General features: G+C 40.3%; 2 protein-coding genes across 3 annotated transcripts; both read left to right on the top strand.

Annotated features, from left to right (window-relative positions):
- Nucleotides 1-1,428: 1,428 nt before the first annotated feature.
- LOC127379433 (homeobox protein Hox-D4b-like) lies at nt 1,429-6,325 on the top strand. Its single transcript, XM_051429006.1, has 2 exons — nt 1,429-4,064; nt 4,745-6,325. The coding sequence occupies exons 1-2, from the start codon at nt 3,629-3,631 to the stop codon at nt 5,095-5,097; spliced, it is 789 nt and encodes a 262-aa protein (XP_051284966.1). The 5' UTR covers nt 1,429-3,628; the 3' UTR covers nt 5,098-6,325.
- A 2,252-nt stretch (nt 6,326-8,577) lies between these two features.
- mtx2 (metaxin 2) lies at nt 8,578-13,884 on the top strand. 2 transcript variants are annotated; one of them, XM_051429019.1, is made up of 10 exons: nt 8,578-8,745; nt 9,794-9,841; nt 9,946-9,992; nt 10,199-10,271; nt 10,648-10,724; nt 10,900-10,992; nt 11,139-11,177; nt 11,277-11,402; nt 11,597-11,673; nt 12,855-13,884. In XM_051429019.1, exons 1-10 carry the CDS (start codon nt 8,706-8,708, stop codon nt 13,012-13,014), a joined length of 780 nt encoding a protein of 259 aa, XP_051284979.1. In that variant the 5' UTR covers nt 8,578-8,705; the 3' UTR covers nt 13,015-13,884. The 2 variants fall into 2 exon arrangements, with proteins under 2 accessions (XP_051284979.1, XP_051284990.1); XM_051429030.1 differs by lacking the exon at nt 8,578-8,745 and adding an exon at nt 9,385-9,555.
- The last annotated feature ends 4,374 nt before the right edge of the window (nt 13,885-18,258 follow it).

Raw genomic sequence — 18,258 nt, 5'->3', positions numbered from 1 at the left:
AGCACAAAGAGACAAAAACAATGGTAAAATGCACCATCTATAATGTTTATGCCATCAGTCCTATTGGTAAAATTGCCTGATTATAATCTAAACTCAAATCCTTCCACTGGCCAGCTGACAACAGATGTTGCACAATAAAAATCTTTAAAAGCTGTGGCACATCATAAATATATTCCAGGAGGATCTAAATGAGAACTGTAGATTTGCGCTCAGGGCCATGTTCTGTAATCTTTTCATGTCGTCCGATCTGACGTCCAGAACCAGGTTTAGAATTTGCCATTAGCCACCATCCCAATGCTGGTCACGTTTGCACTGCGGCTGGTAGCTTGTAAACAAACTGGTGGCTTGTTTACCAACTTTGGCAGGTGACCAGCTGCCATTATTCTGCCCTCAAAACCTAGGTGGCTGACGAAAATGTGAAAAAGGTGGATTTAACAACTGCTGTAAAACAGACTGTTTCCTGGTTATCAAATGTTCAGAATAACATACAAGGCTTGTTCAACCACATGAAGCCATCAGTAACAAACTGTTTTACAGGTTTCTCTTGTGGAAGCAAATCATCACAGTTATTGCAATTCTATTTAAACTCACAGGACTTTTTCCAAACCAGTATAAGCATGTATGCATACCTCAATAAAGAGCCTGGCACTCACTGAAAGAGCTATAGTTACCACCAAGGTCACATACGCTAATTAGAAATGATATTGCAGTGCTGAGCAGGATGATGTATTATGATGGAGAGTGTACAAGCATCAATACATGGCCGACTGCTTTCACACCACTTATCCGCTGCATTAGCTGGTGTTTATCACAATTCTTTCATTGGCGTTTAGCTTGTTACACCATGTGCCAGTATATGACAAACTTTTAGGTTTCTTTCCAGAGGCGCAGACCCCGCTCCTGCTATTTCGTTCTGAAAATCACTCTCCAACTGTGCTACAAGATAGATTTCCCAACCCAGTATCCACCTTGTCCACAGTACACTGTTGGGGCTGCCAGTCTTCTAGGCAACAGTCTTGCTTACTTACAGTAATCACACTTACGTATGAGAATTAATGCGGTGTGCCTTAATGAGTTATTGATGTCAAAATGCTACATACTACAGCACTATTAATGGTTTCAATAAATTACACATTGATTCATCATATGTTCAACAAGAGAAACATGCACAGCTTAAAAAATGAAGGTTTGGGTTGAACGGTACTTTGTTGTAATTATTTTGAGTCACAGTAAATACATAAAACATGAAAAATCTCTGTGTGAGTATGTGTGAGTGTAAATCACTGTCAACAACAAAAAGAAGTCATCAGCAGCCGTCCGTGAAGGGAACCATCGCCTATATATACCCTGTAGAACCGAATGTGTGTGGAGCTGCCTCAGTCACAGATTGGGTTCTAGGGGAGTCTATGAGCGATGACTAACCATCTATCAAGATCCAAGGGGAAGAGAATGAAAAACCGGTGGCTGTTAACAGTGCTTCTACTTTGCGGTCCTGCTCTCTTTTACATACAATTCACACTTTCCTAGAGGGGCTACCTTCTGTTGATGTTAAGCACCAAGCAGCTCCAATGAGGTGACGGGGAAGTTATAGGTCATTTGCTATTTGCTTCCAAACTGATGACCAAACTGAGGATGGTTCACACATGTTGACTTACACAGTGTACAATGTGATTACAGAGCTGGATCTAATTCCCTGGCAGCATCATGGTCTGCTCTTCATTAAGATATCAAAACAGCTGTTTTGGTGCAGCATAAAGCTTAAAAGCAGAATACAATACAATACCTTGATCTGAGTACTGCTGTGCAGTTAAACCTGATTCACTAGTTACATCCCTTCTTTCACAAAGAGATGTCACATTTTTAATTTTTTTTTTTCACAGTACTTCTTATAAATATGTTGCTTTATCTTGACTTCAGCTTTAAATAATTTATAAGGGGATGAACATCCTCCTGTGGGGAGAATCAAATAATACAATCAGTTAAAGGTGTACACTAACACCTCCCACTCATTCACAGCCAAGATTTGGTTTCCATAACTAGTCCATGAAACAGGGAAAAAGGGAAGGGAAAAGTGTTCAACCTGACATGAAAAGTCAGATTCAGCCACTTTATTACTTATCTGGTAGCTTATCAGTCATTTTCTGTCATTCATTATGAGCTATTCTGAACAAATGACTCATTAGATCAGATAGATTAAAGCCATATAAGCTTTAGTTCAGCCATGCCAAGATCTTCCAACCAATTACACCCTCCGCATGAGCTCCTTTAATGCCCCAGCCAAGCCAAAACATTTTCTTCCTCTCCTCTTTATTAGAATATTATTACAGGCTATATTAGGCAGAATACATCGCAGGACATATTAAGAGGTTTTGGCTGAGCATGAGACTTTCAGCATCCTTAGAGAGCAGCTGCAGCCAAAGGAGAAATCCTCATGAAATCCTGAAGGATATAACGCGGATTTATGGTCGATTCCTCACTGCAAAGATTATTCTTTTAACACTCTTTTGACATTTGTGATTTAGCATTTTGGACAAAAACAAGTTAATTTCAACGACAGACGAAATATTCACACATGAGGTGCCCACAGAATAAAGGCATCCTCATTATAGGACTTTTTTCTTCGTGTGAGGGCTTAAATTTAGCATATTCTCACTTATCTCCTTCACGTTTTTCGATTTAAGATCCAGCATAATTCGCGTTCATTTTTCAGCCCTGTCGCATTTTTCCCCTCGTTCTGCTTGCCCTGGCATCATTTTTTAAGACAAGCAATGCATCCCCCCCCACTCATTTAAAAGCAGAGTTGGTGGTGGTGAACGGGACACCTCGGGCTGACCCCGGCCTAACAAAGCCAACTACTAGTCACTGTCTGGGAACCTTTTATCTCATTCTTTTATTGGGGGCCTTTCTGACCGGCCATGTTTTGTTGTCCATCCTTTGACTCGCCACAAGGCCAAATACGGCCCAGCCGTCCCTCAATATGGGCGAGATTAATTTTTCAGCTCCGGCCATCTGTGTGGGGGTAAAAGTCATTCAGCTAAAAGTCATAAATCTACAGTCCTGTGCGTTTTCAATAGGTACTGTGTGTGGGAGGGGGTGGGGGGTGGGCAGATAAAGAGACAAGATCAGATAGATAGATAGATAGATAGATATCTACAGAGATAGATAGATAGATAGATAGATAGATAGATAGATAGATAGATAGATAGATAGATAGATAGATAGATAAGAGACAGACAGAATTTATCTCTAAAACCATTATACATATCTACTAAAGTACATCCAATTAATTTTTAGTGATAATTAGACTCCTTGTGGCAGTGGTCTGTAGGATTCTTAAGGTTATTTATCAGTCCACAAACGTCTATTCTTAACCATTTTCCACGCCGGCAAAACTTCATTAGCCCTATAATGAACATTTTTTTCCCCTTCAAATTATCCCATTACGTCGGACATAAACAACCCGAAGTGCCGCCTCTCATTGGCTGGCCGCAGGGTCACGTGGCCCGCGCGGCCGTCCGTCTATTTGACAGCCGCAGGATGGCTTGATGCCAGAGGGGGAAAAAGAGACAGAGAGAGGGGAGAGAAAGAAAAATTAGTATTCTCCTACCAGCCTCGCTATAAATCAATCATGGAGTCCTACGTGGTGAGCTGTAAATATGCTGAGCCGCAGTTCCCGCCTTGTGAAGAAGATTACAGTAATTTTAGTGACCAAGGGGGGTATTATAACAACCCCCAGGACAGTGGTAGTTATGGAGGGGGCTATCAACCCGTGCAGCCCCCTCCGCCTCCATACACACCACAACAAACCGGCTATCAACACTCTTTGCAGGCGCACCACCGGGAGGATGGAGAGGACCACTCGCAGCACCAAGGTGTGCCCTTCCCCGGCTACAGAGAGACAGACGCACCCGGTAAGGAGAGGTTCCCCGTGGGTGACCTGCAGTGCCAGGCCTGGATGACCTGTGCAAAACCCGCTCAGGTGCAGAAGAAAACGGCCTGCCAGGGAAAAGACAAGCCGCCTATTGTTGTCTACCCGTGGATGAAGAAAGTGCACATCGCTCATGGTGAGACAGCATGAAGATTTTCATCTTTCTATCTCTAATTCACACACTCTCCATTTCATTTCTCCTTCATTTCGGTTAAGACTGTTTAAATTCCCATGTTTATGTGTAGTCTGCGAGGGGAACTCTATCTCTCTTTCTTTCTTTCTTTCTTTCTTTCTTTCTTTCTTTCTTTCTGTCTGTCTTTCTTTCTTTCTGTCTTTCTGTCTTGGTGTTTTGTCCATTTGTGAGCACCGTTTTTTGTTGGTGAGTTATTTATGATCTCGGTGAGAGTCAGGGAGAATTACAACCCCTATAAAGTTTTATGGCCCTGCCACAGGCGTGCGTGCGTGTGTGTGTGTGTGTGTGTGTGTGTGTGTGTGTGTGTGTGTGTGTGTGTATGCACCAGAAATTGTGTGTCTGCGCGGTGCAATGCCCGGCAGAACAAAAAGCTGCATGTTAAAAGTTAAAAATCGTTCCCAACCACAAATGAAAGGTTATCACTAAAAAGCCACATGACAACAGCACTAATGTTCAAAAAAGCTTTTATTTTATTTATCTTAATTTAGAGTCATATTTCCTTACAACACCAATACTAATAGCAAAGTAACAAAACGGATTAACAAAATAAAAGTAGAAGGCTATTAAATTGAAGCACAAAATAAATGACCTGCCTTTCTTTGTCATTTGTTTGTTGTTTACAGTTAATCCGAACCACGTGGGTCCGGAGCCTAAGCGGCTAAGGACGGCCTACACGCGCCAGCAGGTTCTGGAGCTCGAGAAGGAGTTCCACTTCAGCCGGTACCTCACGCGCCGCCGGCGTGTAGAGGTGGCCCACGCGCTTTGCCTGTCCGAGCGGCAGGTGAAGGTGTGGTTCCAGAACCGGCGCATGCGCTGGAAGAAAGACAACAAGCTGCCCAACACCAAAGGAAGGAGCAAAAACAAGAAAGCAACGGACAACAACAACAACAACAACAACAACAACAACAACAACAACAGTAGCAGCAACAACAACAGTAGCAGCGACAGCAGCGTGAAGGCAGCGATAACTGTGTGAACACAGAGCGGCGGAGCGGAGGCTGACCGTCAGAGGCAGCCATGTTAGCACCTTCACTCTCCTCAACTCATGTTGCTAAATGGATCCAGGGTGACTGCAGTAGCCTACCCATCTGTAGGCCTAAATAAGGCTTTATAAATTCGTCTATCATTTCCCCCCTCAACGTTTACTTTGAAGTGTTTTTAAACCATTCTGTTGTGTAGAGGTTGCATCCATTTTTAGTCTGATATCTAATTAATAATGAATGTCTTCGAGTCTTATATTTAGGTAAACGTCAAGGTTGTAGAGGGTCTGACATCTCTCTGGTGAAATTAGGGAATTGTTTTATATTTAGACATCCGATGTTAAAGGCGCAAATGCATGGTGCCTGTTGGTTGCAGTTTTACAAACTCTCCCCATATGGTGAACGAGGAGAGCTTGGGTCTTTTTTGGAGAAAACAGGGTTTTATTTCTACAGGGTAAACATAATACAGGGTTTTTATAATAGCTACCTAAAAGATGAAATAGCCTAACTTATGAATATGCACATTACCAAAATGTTGTTTCCACAACCTGGCGCTTAAATGGGTTAAACAGAAGAGCAGGAGCGCCAAATGCTCGGCGGCTGACTTGCAGGATAGTTGGACAAATAATGTTTTAGCTTTTATTTTGTACATAAAGGAACATCCAAAAAACAATGCATATTTAGTAGGATAAGTAGCCATATCGTGCAAACATTTTATTATCTCCAAAAGGTGAATGAACTCTTCAATAAGTTGGGGGAGAAGTCATACATTTGTACGCACGGGGTAGTAAATTAAAAACAGCCAAATTGGAGGTACAGGTTTTTGATGCACGACGCTGACTGTAAATCCAACGTATTTTCTCAGGGTTACAGGGTTTAAACGAACAGAACTTTCTCAAACGTTTGTTGTTTGATTCAGAGGGTGAAAATAATCCTCTCTGAAACAGCATAATGTTGCATTTTCAAAGAATATGTTCTCTCTTCGATTCCAGTTTAATATGCTATTGATTTCTATTATAGCCTACGCCAGTACTTATTTTTATTTGCGTTATTTAGAAGCATATTTTATTCATTGTAGCGAGCATCATCTCTGTTCTTTTTTTGTATGTGTTCCTCTTTGAAAAAAAGAAAAACTTCTGTAAGAATTTTATATGTGGAAATGTTTTGATAAAATACTTCGATGGTAAAAAAATAAAAATGTTTCAAAATGCAAAAAGAGCAAAACTGAGAATATTTTCTTATCTCTCTCTCACACACAATCCATCTGTGTATGTTGGGAACTTTTATTTAATTAGATTTTCACTACACCATTATCGTGGACAAAAGAAGATATTTTTGCCATATCTATGGGAATTTTAAAAAAAATGGTACCATCGAAATTCATCTTTAACTTTTATTTTGTGTTTTTCTCTTTTTTGGAAAATTAACAATACACTGAACTGTAACATTGACAACCTGTATTAAGGTGCATTACCGCTACCTATACTATATTTGTGTGTAAACAACAAAGCGGGAACAGATTCAAAAGGCGCTGGTTTATTTACACAATATAAATATTTAATCAAAATGAAGGGGTGATGGGACGGTGAAGATAAACGGAAATTACTCCAAACGTGGTTTATGAATAAAAATGAATTCATAATCTTTATCTTAAAATATAGAATCAACCCGTTCTGCAAACAAAGAGTCTCCTTTTACTGTCAATGTACGTGGGAAAAGTTTACATACACTTTAACAGAGCGATCCTCTGTACCATACACGATCTGTGTTACAGTCATAATTCAACGGGGCGTCAAGCCGCTCGAGGTGAGCCAAGATAGATATCTAGTCCGTGAGGTCTCAACTGAGAAGCTTTTTAAAACGTGAGGATTTTCTCCCCGTGGGAGGATTTAAAATGTGCTCCGAATTATTCGGCGGATAAACGGCGACCCTCAACGTTTAATCACTGGAGCGACAGTTTGCTTTAACTGCTGTCTTAAACCAAGACAGAGATGTAGTAGTAAGAGAGACGTGATGTTGGGGGGCAGGGTTGAATCTGCTGTTGCGTTAAAATATTCAAAGCGCGAGGTATGTTTTTGAAATGTAAAGTTATCAAATACGATTATGAGATGAGACTTTTATTCATGGCAGACATAAATCGTACTGCATCACAAACATCACCCGTCTCTGTGTGGTTAAAAGGTAGTATCCATTCAGAGGCTCTATATGCGCTTTACGCATTGTTTACGCACAGAGCAGGGTGCTTTTAGGCGAAAGAAAACCTCTGTCTTCGAGGTGTGTGTGTGTGTGTGTGTGTGTGTGTGTGTGTGTGTGTGTGTGTGTGTGTGTGTGTGGGATGTAAGGGAAATGAGAGGCATTAATTGGTGGCTTCCGGTCGAGACGGGGTTAAATGTGCAGGAAAGGGGCTGACATACACTAACATGGAATATCTATTACCTGCTGGAGATCCACCACATAGCTGACGAGTCAGGCCAACAAAAGTCCCAATATTCACCCACAAAGGAAACGCGTGTGAAGGTCTGTGTGTCTGTAACTGGAGACAGTAGCCAAAGAGAACTGATGGGTACTTTACTTGTTTTGCTCTGCTGTGGGAAATTCAGTAAACCACTAAACAACGTGGCATGTATTACTCTGATCCCACGTTGTAAATATAATGAGTTGATTATATATTTTGTGATAGCCTATTTTTAAAGGTTTAGGCTACAGACACCGTAAAAAAATGAAAATATGACTAGGGCTTTATTTCTAAATAGAATTTACACCAAAACAGCAAATACTGTCCCATTAATTGTAGACATCTCCAATCACATTTGGTAATGCCCGAGATGTATGTGTTTGCGCTTGGTGGACGTTATGCATGCTGGCCAGTGTGTATAACACCAACCTGCCCTTCTGCAGTCTGACTGTGGTGAAGCAGGAACGCCCCCGGCTGGTTGCACAAAGTACTGCAGTCTGAAAGAGAAATGAATGAAGAGCATAAGAAAAGCTCCATCACTCAGACTTGGGTCAGATCTCTTTGACTTTGCAATATTTGTGAGTAGCTGTACAGTCTACTGAATTAGGACTATGTGTGATGTAATCAGATTTGATTGACATAATTCAATTAGAATCAAGGAGGAAAAATAAAGGGCACCAGTACAAAAATATGCAAAACAAACAAACAAAAACATCAATAAACAATGCTTTTCACACAACTTTAAAATGTTAAATTGTTGAGATTGTGCGAAAAATATTATTCAAAACAAAAGCATGACAAATTTAAGGCGATTATTTTCTGTGGCACTGTTCTGGACTCCATTATTGTGTGTTTCTGTTATTCTATCCATTGTTACCACACCACAGACTGCAGACAAAACACTACACCCACAGATAAGCGAGTATATTATGAGTTTAGATATCCCACACTAAAAAGCAGACAGTTGTGTCCCGCTCAAGCGTAAAGGGGAACTAAAAAACAAAAACATGTACTCCCGGGGACATTAATCGTGGGCGGACCATACGGTGACTTCAGAACAAGCACTTGCCCTTAAACTTGCCTGCAGTGGAAGTGACCTTATCTCTCATTTTAGTTATCATTTAGCGATAAGGACATTACAACAACACGATGTCTCTTGCGGCGGAGGCTTTCGTGTCGCAGATGGCGGGTAATGTGTGCTTCTGTTGTTCTGTATTAAGGTAGCTTTAGCCAGCTAACATCAGCTCACGTTTACAGCCGTGAAGACGCTTCTGCATTTAAGCCACCATTGTGGTTTAACGTAGCAGGGTGATGCGACTTTAACTATGGCTGTCCTTGTCCACCTTTTTGTGTTTCGTTAGCAAACAATAGCTTGGTTATGCTGGCTGTTATACAGGACTGTCACACTATGAGTCCTAACCAAGGCGAACTAGGTGTAGCACCCGTTTTAGGCATACACAGCTAATAAATGTGCTTATTGGATTTATATTGAAATAACAAACCTAAGGGAGGAGAGCAAATTCATGCAGGGACAGTTCTCGGGGGTTCACGTCGGTGACAGCCCTGTGTCAAGATACTAAAACACGAATTACTCCAGTGAAATGACAATAAATTCAACCACCACTGTGAGATCCAAGATGGCGAATAACTTCTTCCTCGCTCAGCCTGCAGTGTTGCCTCTGGTGGCTGGAGGCTACATTACAACCTTCATGGTGTAGAGTCATTGAGTGTAGAGCCACGGGCTGCTGTAATACCGCTTCTGGCCAGTAGCGGCAGCAGTGAGCGCTGTGGGACTGAAGATGTTGTGTGCCATCTTGGATCTCGACATGGGTTGTATAGGTTGTATACCGTTGAATGGGATTTATCTGCACTCCGTCGTCATGATTCGTGTTTTTGTGACTTTATACACGCCCGGCATTGATGTGAAACCTCCTGAACTGGTGCTGAGAAGTTCACCTGCCTTCTGATGGGGGTGCATACTCACCATTCGTCCGATTAGGTTAAACTAAACATTCAGTACAGAGTCTGTGTCTCTGTGGGGCCTGTCTGTCAGCGTACAGTTGTAGATTTGAATGAACATGACATTGATTTAATTTGAATGAATGAATGAATGTGTTGCACAATTAAATAGAAGAATATAAGCTGTTAAATTCACCAGCAACATAACAGTTTGGTCGTCTCTCTCTCTCTCTCTCTCTCTCTCTGTCTGCTTGTATGTCTGTTTTTAACATCGACAGCTGCTGAGCCTTGGCCTGAAACTGCAACCTTGTACCAACCGCTGAAGGGTAAGTCTGTGTTTGTTTGAAATGGAGACACAACCTGAATTTTTCACTATAGACGCATGGCTGTCAACGTATTTGTTTACATTGTTTTGGTGTTGTCTTTACAGAGGATCAGATTCTGCTGTCGGACTGTGCTTCATCTCTTGCTGTTCAGGTGAAGTTCTCTTTGTGTGTGTTCTCAGCAAACATATTTTGTGTGGGTATTTTTCCCGCCCGCATGACGACGCCTCTGAATTTGTAGGACTTGAGATCATCAGTTTTCAACTTTATGTTGATTGATTTGCTTATTATTTAATTGTTTCGCTTATCAGTGAATGGTTTCAGCGCTAACTGACGCTGTCCTGTGTCTCTCCCGTACAGGCCTACCTCAGGATGTGTGGTCTACCAGTGCAGGTGGCTTACAGAGCAAATGCTGAATACATGTCACCTTCTGGTCAGTACACATGCTGCTGCACAGGTGGATTTACTCTTGCCATGCTGTCTTGTTATGCTATATTGTCATTACTATAATCAATAGTAACATACATTATACATAGGCAAATATATCAATCTCTATGGTAGTTCAGAAATGGTCAGCTATTCAGATTCAATCTTTAATAGTAACAAGTTATTAATAGTAACTTGTATGTACTTGTCAGTCTTTGTGGCCTGGTCTTGCACTACTTCTTTTTCAGAGTATGAGGTCTCAGACTAGATATGACCCTTTGAGTTTTGTGGTTATAAGCGCTGGTGTTGCTCCTTCGAAACTGACTGCAATGATTTTTAATGGTCTGCTTCCCTCACTCTGCTTTTTTTTTGTTTCTCCATAGGTAAGATTCCCTTTATCCATGTAGGAAACCAGGTGGTGTCAGAACTGGGGCCGATCGTGCAGTTCACCAAAGCTAAGGTGTGTAACACAGCTGTCAAAGTTGTTATTATCAAGAGATTTTATCACCTCAAGTTGTCATTGATGTAATTCTCTAGGCATATCACTTGTTAGGAAGTCACTTTACTTTCTTATTCTCTTTATTTGTTAGAAATATAATATTAATTTATATGCTCTGTATGTTTTGGGTTGTCAGGGTCATTCTCTGAGTGATGGCTTAGATGATATTCAGAGAGCTGAAATGAAAGCGTATATGGAGCTGGTCAACAACATGCTGCTCACTGCTGAGGTACACACACACACACACACACACACACACACACACACACACACACGTACACTCATTGCCAGGTAACAAAACACACATAGCTCAAACAACATAACTTTGACACTGTTACACACAATTGTAATCAATATCTCCTCTCTTCTTTACAGTTGTATATCCAGTGGTGTGATGATGCTACAGCTGCTGAGGTGTGTATACATGTTGTTGGATTAATAGAAAAAAAGCTTTGGCAGTTATTATTATTATTTTTATTATTATGCTTAATCCAATGTATGTTTTTGGTGTAGATCTCACGTCCCAGGTACAGCAGTCCTTACTCGTGGCCTCTCAGTAACATCCTCGCCTATCAGAAGCAGTGGGAGGTTCGCAGGAAGATGAATGCCATCGGCTGGGGAGGGAAAACCCTGGAGCAGGTTGGCAAGCACCCACTGAACCCGTCTAATGTTTTACATGCTTTATAGTTGTTTTCATGCTATTACAGATACTATATAAGTTATATCTATATATCTATAGATATATATAGATATGTTTTTGTATTCTCACAAAATGTTGACATAAATTGACAAAAACATAATTTCAATGCTTTCTGTGCTCTCATGTGTTTCAGGTTTATGAGGATGTGAGTCAATGCTGCCAGGCTCTCTCCCAGAGGCTGGGAACACAACCGTTCTTCTTTAATAAACAGTATGTATCTGTGTGTGTGTTTGTGTGTGTGTCTAATTAACTGTTGCCTGGCAGTGTTTTTCTCTGTCTGTCATAGCAGCTGAATAACAAAACAGCATTAGGTAGGCATAGTGAGGAGGTATACTTAAGTACTTGAGCAATATGCTGAGTCCTGCTCTGTCACTGTTAAAGGGCTCCAAGCCAAAAAGGAAATAAGTGTTTGGAAGCTTCTGCCAGCTTTTCTCTAGCACCGCCTTGTGGTGTAATACTGTAACGACCTTCCTAAGTGGAACTTCTCACATACACACATGTATAAATGCCTTTATACAAATTATAAAAACCACACAGACGTTTTGTGATGTACAGTACATTACAGAAAAATGTTAATGTCAAGGCTTTCTGTTTTTAATTTCCAATATTTATAACTGTGGAAGATGTGGATAAAATGATTGGTAGAAACAAGGAGGTTTCCCAGTATAAGCAGAGATGCTGTGGAGCATCACTGGCACAGGTTTAAACTGTATGTGATACATTTACAGTATGGTGATTAAAAATTACACTTTGTGCATGGTAGCAACTTGAAAATATTATTGCTGACATAATCTCAGGTCAAAAAATGAGACTTTAACTTTGAGTTGATCACATCTAAAAATGATAATTTGAGTGGTTCAGTGTAAACCTAGTGTGACATCACCCATTGGTTTATGGAGTATTGTTTTTTTGCCTCTAGTTTGGCATTATGGTTTTAACCATGTGGTGATGTACTGCGAGTTGAGCTGCACAGCTTGCCTTGTCACATAATTGCTTGTAGTACGGATACGGCGCAAGAGAATATGTTTCTGAAAGGATTTGATGAGAGAAATACAGTAACGTAATCTTGATTCATAATTGATCAGCACTGCTAGTTTGACTGTTGGATCTGAGTTTTGTGTATTTGCACTGGAAGGACTCCCAAGGTAGCCACACCCTGAACCCTTCTTTATTATCTATTTTACTCTTAATGAGACCATCATTTACATAATGAACAGCATGCTATATGGAAGAAGACTTGAAACTAGCAATTGAGACACAGATTGATCAGGCAACAATTTACTGAAGTTGTGGAGCTGGCTTCACTTCACATACCTGAAGGCTCTGACCAGTAATTATATACTGTCAGTGGTTCAGCAGTAACAAACTGTGTGTGTGTCTGTGTGTTGTAGACCTACAGAACTGGATGCGTTGGTGTTTGGTCACCTCTTCACTATACTGACAACCAGACTGACCAGCACAGAGCTGGCAGAGAGAATCAAGAGCTACAGCAACCTACTGTCCTTCTGCAGACGCATCGAACAGACCTACTTTGAAGACAAGACCTCCTGAAGGATGGAAAATAACCTCTCTGTGTAATCTCATCTTGTACATTCTGTCCTCCCCGCTCTCATTCCCTCTATGTAGCACTAAGAATTTAAAAAATGCTTATATTCACATACCTGTCCCTTCGTGATTTTTGCTTTTCTTCTCCCATTTGCTTTGTGCTTGTACATGGTTGCATGCTGCTGATAGGAGTCCAGTGGAGCCAGTTCTTTTAAGAGTTATGTGCCCTTCACATATATGAATTTACCAGGAGTTTTTACTATAATTTCAGGTATGGGTAACACTAAAGTACCCTAAACAAATCACAAGAAGATCATTCTTAAGGGTATTAACAACACATGTATACCACCACAAAAGGTTTTTCCCAAGTTTAACACAAAATAAATAATGCTAGTCAGTCTGATCTGTAACTGTTTTAGCTGAGCTGCTTCAGGAAGCCACCAAATGTGGCCATGGAGCCTTTACTTTTCCAGCAATATGGGAACTGAAGTATAAGAAGAAGATGATAATAATGCAACTCTTCACGAATCCTAGAAGGTGGTCTGAAGTCAGGGGTTAGCTGATGGTGAACTGACAGGGATTCAGTGTCAGGATCAAGAACACTTCAGCAGGGTGGATGCTTCCCAACTCAGGGGTGTAGACTTATTTATATGCTCTTATTTTTCATTGTTTGCACTCTGTTACACAGGAAGGCTGTCTACTCTCACGCTGAGTTTTCTTTTTCCTTCATGGAACTTTAGGAGCTTGTAAGAAATGTGATGCAGTGTTGCTTTTTTCTGTACAAAAAAGAGGATGTGAATTATTCTTTAGTTTTTCCACCTTTGTTTTCTTTGTGTGAATTGAAAGTGCCTACAGAATAAAAGTCATTAAATACAACACACGTTCTTTGTTGCTTTTTTCCACATATAAAGCTTTGATTCCAGCTTGAAAGTTCAGTCGTTGATGTTGGAATTCATAACAACATTTTTGTAAAGAGACAGATTTTACCCTGTGGTGGACTCTTTTGTGTATTTGTTTTTGTGTTGTTTTTTTTGATAAATGAGGAATGCATCGAAACCCTAACCTCCACTGAAAAAGGAGCCATGATTTAAAAAAACAATCATCACTTAAACATTGCATTCACACCATCTGAAATATTTTTAAATTTAACTGAAAATGAGAAAATATTGCAAAATTAAAAATTCTGTTTAATTAAGAAAAGAGTATCACAACTTTAGCATATGAGAAGATCCTTTGAAATCTATTTTTAGTTTGCCTTCAGGTCTCAGACAAGCTCAGTGGTAATGTCTGATCACCTCTGATTGGTCTCCAGTTGAGCAGTGTGTGTGTGTGTGTGTGTGTGTGAGAGACAAACATAGTGAGTGTCTGTCTTCCAGGTTTCCTGTGAGGTCAGATTGTGACCTTTGAACTTCCAGGAGCTGTGACATCATGACTGATGACCTGCAATGGCCAAATGCTGCACAGTTAACGGTCATCAGACAGACAGACAGACAGACAGACAGACAGACAGACAGACAGAGAGAGAGAGAGAGAGAGAGAGAGAGAGAGAGAGAGAGAGAGAGAAACAAACAGAAAGGTACATCTCATTCCAAGTCCACAGCCTTAGATAGCCATTTTCAGACCACATGACCTGGAGCCTCACACCACCAAGTGCAACATGACCACATAATCTATATCAATTTATACATTAGTTGTGAAAGATAAAACACATACTCTGAAGTAACATGCTTAAGCAATAGTTCATATTTCAGGTCCAAAAACAAAACCACGATGTGAAGTCTTGCTATGGTACTGTCTACAATGTATTTTGGTGTTTGTTCCTTACAATCAAAGCATGAAGGCTTCTTTCGAGCCTCCATTTGACACAGATCCTGAACAGTCCAGCCAGAAAAAAACATGCTCACCCATACTCACATACTCTCCTGTTAAGGGACGTTGTAAAACCTACATACAGCTGAAGGCTCTGTCCGCAACCCAGCACACAAGAAGGAAAAATGAGGAGCAGAGTAGGGATTTCCAGCACTACCTCACCTTCCTCCATGGTACATAGAGAAGGGAAAATGTCTGAAGGCCATAAGCCGAAATGTTGAGTTTTGACCTCTAAAAACCAAAATAATGTAATGTAAATCTAGATTATTTACAGTATTAGTGGACTGTGAGAATGCTGTATGATGCAGAGACTGGTTGACTGACAGCAGCCGGGCAGACCCCTGCAGGGAGAGGACTCAGGAAGCAGGTAAGCCTTTAGGCCAAGAGCCGTGACAGCTCTGACCTTTCTGCTGTCTTTATCATGTAACTACAACACTGTCACAGCTTTCAGTAGAGACAGCTGCAATGTCTATCATGTTCTTTCTTGTTTTAATACACCTCATACTTTTATCAAGGCTGGATTACCAACCGGGCAAAACAGGCAACTGGTTTGGGGCCTCAGACTATCTGAACACTTAAGATTCCAGGCTCAACATGTGGTGATAGCTTTGAGATATTTTTATTAATTGCAATTTTGTTTTTGGTGTAGTTGCAGATTATAACCCTTTCATGCCATCCTTCTGTTCAGTGTTTAAAATACAGTTACTGCATGGCCCTATTTAGAGCCAGTGTTTGGTTTTTCCATTCTGGGCTACTGTAGAAACATGGTAATTCAACAGACTCTGTAGATCTGTAGATTAAAACAGCTCATGCTAAGGTAACAAAAAGCACAACAATTCTTATATTAAGGTGATTATACACTAATGAAACATTCCTATGAATATAAGGGCTCTTGAGGCAAAACCAGCATTATTACCTAATACTGATATCTTGTAGAGGGGTCTTGAGTTAAAATCTAGTTTTCAGTACTTTTTTTATTCCGGTACTTGGTGCATTTACAAAAACACCTTTGTGCTCGATCAAATTAACACAATCTAATTACTAACTTATACACAAAGTGGAGAAAGTGTGAGAAGCAGGAAGAGAAACTCATATTGACTCAATAACCTTTATTCTGTTAACACTGCACTGAGCACAGGTTTATTCTGACCATCATGCTTAAAGGTTGTAATGGCAGACTTTAATCCAGGAGGGGGCAGCATGAGGATACAAAAGGATCCTGCTGCTGCAGAGGTTTGAAAGTTTTGTTGGCTGCTGATTTTTTGCCAAATTGTATAAGGATATATTTATTAAACTTAAAAAATTATGAAACATGCATTTTTTTCAAATAGTTTTGCAGTTTTGGGCAAATTTCCTGACAGAATTTGGATGCAGAGACCAAAACTGTGACGGTAAATATGTTGGTTTATATGTTAATGAGTGGATTGGCTTGTGTTTTGTTTTCACTGCACCACTGACCAGTATGTAGCAGTGCTGGTTTATTGTTGGATACTGGGGCCATGATGCAACAAAATGCAAAAAAAACCAAACAAAAAACAACCCAACAACAACAACAACAACAACAACAAAAACTTTGAAGGGATGGAGCTGCAGAGTCTGAATTAGTCTGAATGCATTCAGTATAATTACTTCAGTCGGAGACATTTCACATGACACCTTAGCCTTGACCAATATAGAGGAAATAATAAATGAATGGAAATCAGTTAGTCATAATCATACAGGGTGATACAATAATGCTGTAATTCAATATGTACAACATAAACTCTATTACACCCCATGTTAGGCAGAGAGAGTGTGTGTGTGTGTGTGTGTGTGTGTGTGTGTGTGAGAGAGAGAGAGAGAGAGAGACAGTGAGAGAGAGTGAAGGTGAACGTGTATATGTACATGTGCTGTGATGATATGAAGTGTCAGATTAGACAGTACATCTGGAGGCTGATAATTACACAGCTTGATTATCAGAGTGAGTCATGATACATAATCTGGACTTTCTGAGAGAGAGAAAGAGAAGGTTGTTTTTATTCTATATAGTGAGTGTGGTGAGATGGTTTATGTACACAGTGATATTTTTGTTATTTGAAAGAAACCAATGCACTTAGACAACTCTGGTGTGGCAAATATTTCTAATCTCATTCACATAAATTGGATCAGAAGGTGTCAAAGTACAGGGACAGTTTTACTGATTTGAAAGCTCAAGGCAGGGAGAGACTGAAACCTGTGTGTGTGTGTGTGTGTGTGTGTAAGCTACGCACACAGAAAATTTAGAAGAATACATTTTTAAATGACGAAATCATTTTAACACAGAAAAAATAATTTCATCATGGTTTTGTGGCTGACTTTGCACAATATGACATGACACAATCCCCCACATTCACTGTGATTTACCACCACCCTGCCAAGGCTTGACACAGTGACAGCGCTGCAGGAGACCCTGCCCTCCTCTACTTCGCACTGCGCACTCCTGGCAAGAAAACAATAACTTTTCAGTGAACAAAGCCAAATGAGTCTTCTCACTGAACGTTTCTGAATGCTTGCTAAATGCCTTTCACTCAGTTAGAAGAAGAGAAAGGGGTGAGAAAACAAATACAAATTAAGCAGTTTAAAATTACACAAATTTATCATTTCTTTAAACTAAAGCCAGACACTTACAATAACCTATGTGTATGTTTTCCTGACAAGCAGTCTCTTGTGGTTGAAAAATGACTGCCTTGGCATGATGTCGTTATAGTTATATACTTGTATTCAGACAGAATGTGAAGCATATTTTTATTTTACTCATTTATTTTTTGCATATAAACCTGAGGCGCAACCCCCACAGCTTTTACACATTAAGTTTATTTGTTATGAGGAACACTACTCAGCCTGCGGCTCTGGAGGGAGCTTTCTGAAGTTTGAGAAAACAACCCTGATGTCATCAGGAAATGAAAGATGCTATCAAGCTGCATTATGGGAAATATTGACCTCCGTCTCTTAAAGTTCCAGTGTGTAACATTTAGGAGGATCTATATGTTTTCATTAGTGTATAATCATCTAAAAATAAAATTGTTTCGTTATCTTAGAATTGCTTTTTTTATCTACAGACACCCCAACTCCAACTCCAACTCCATGAAAGTGCAACACTAAAGCCCTGGAGCGCCATTTTAACATTTTAGCTCTAGTGGTGACTCAAACTGTGCTTCACATACAACCTAAATGCACCTTTGGGTTGGGTCAATAAAACATATGCTATTGACATCAGTTAGTGTTAGTTTCTTTTAACCATTCAGGTACATGGAAACTCCATCTACACTGTCTCTCATTAAGCAGACAGATTTGCATCTTTGTATTTATGCACAAAATAACAAAGCGGCCAACGTGGTACAACAGGAGCACAAACAATGAGGG

Source organism: Dicentrarchus labrax, unplaced genomic scaffold, assembly GCF_905237075.1.
Source record: "Dicentrarchus labrax unplaced genomic scaffold, dlabrax2021, whole genome shotgun sequence".
NCBI classification, from domain to species: domain Eukaryota; kingdom Metazoa; phylum Chordata; class Actinopteri; family Moronidae; genus Dicentrarchus; species Dicentrarchus labrax.
This window is presented reverse-complemented; position numbering and strand designations above follow the sequence as displayed.

What these genes read in the sequence shown, in the direction of transcription:
- LOC127379433 (XM_051429006.1), top strand. Translation starts at nt 3,629, where the DNA reads ATGGAGTCCTACGTGGTGAGCTGTAAATATGCTGAGCCGCAGTTCCCG. An exon ending in GAAAGTGCACATCGCTCATG is followed by an intron (nt 4,065 to 4,744) that starts GTGAGACAGCAT and finishes TGTTGTTTACAG; the next exon opens with TTAATCCGAACCACGTGGGT.
- mtx2 (XM_051429019.1), top strand. Translation starts at nt 8,706, where the DNA reads ATGTCTCTTGCGGCGGAGGCTTTCGTGTCGCAGATGGCGG. An exon ending in CTTCATCTCTTGCTGTTCAG is followed by an intron (nt 9,993 to 10,198) that starts GTGAAGTTCTCT and finishes TCTCCCGTACAG; the next exon opens with GCCTACCTCAGGATGTGTGG. An exon ending in TGAATACATGTCACCTTCTG is followed by an intron (nt 10,272 to 10,647) that starts GTCAGTACACAT and finishes GTTTCTCCATAG; the next exon opens with GTAAGATTCCCTTTATCCAT.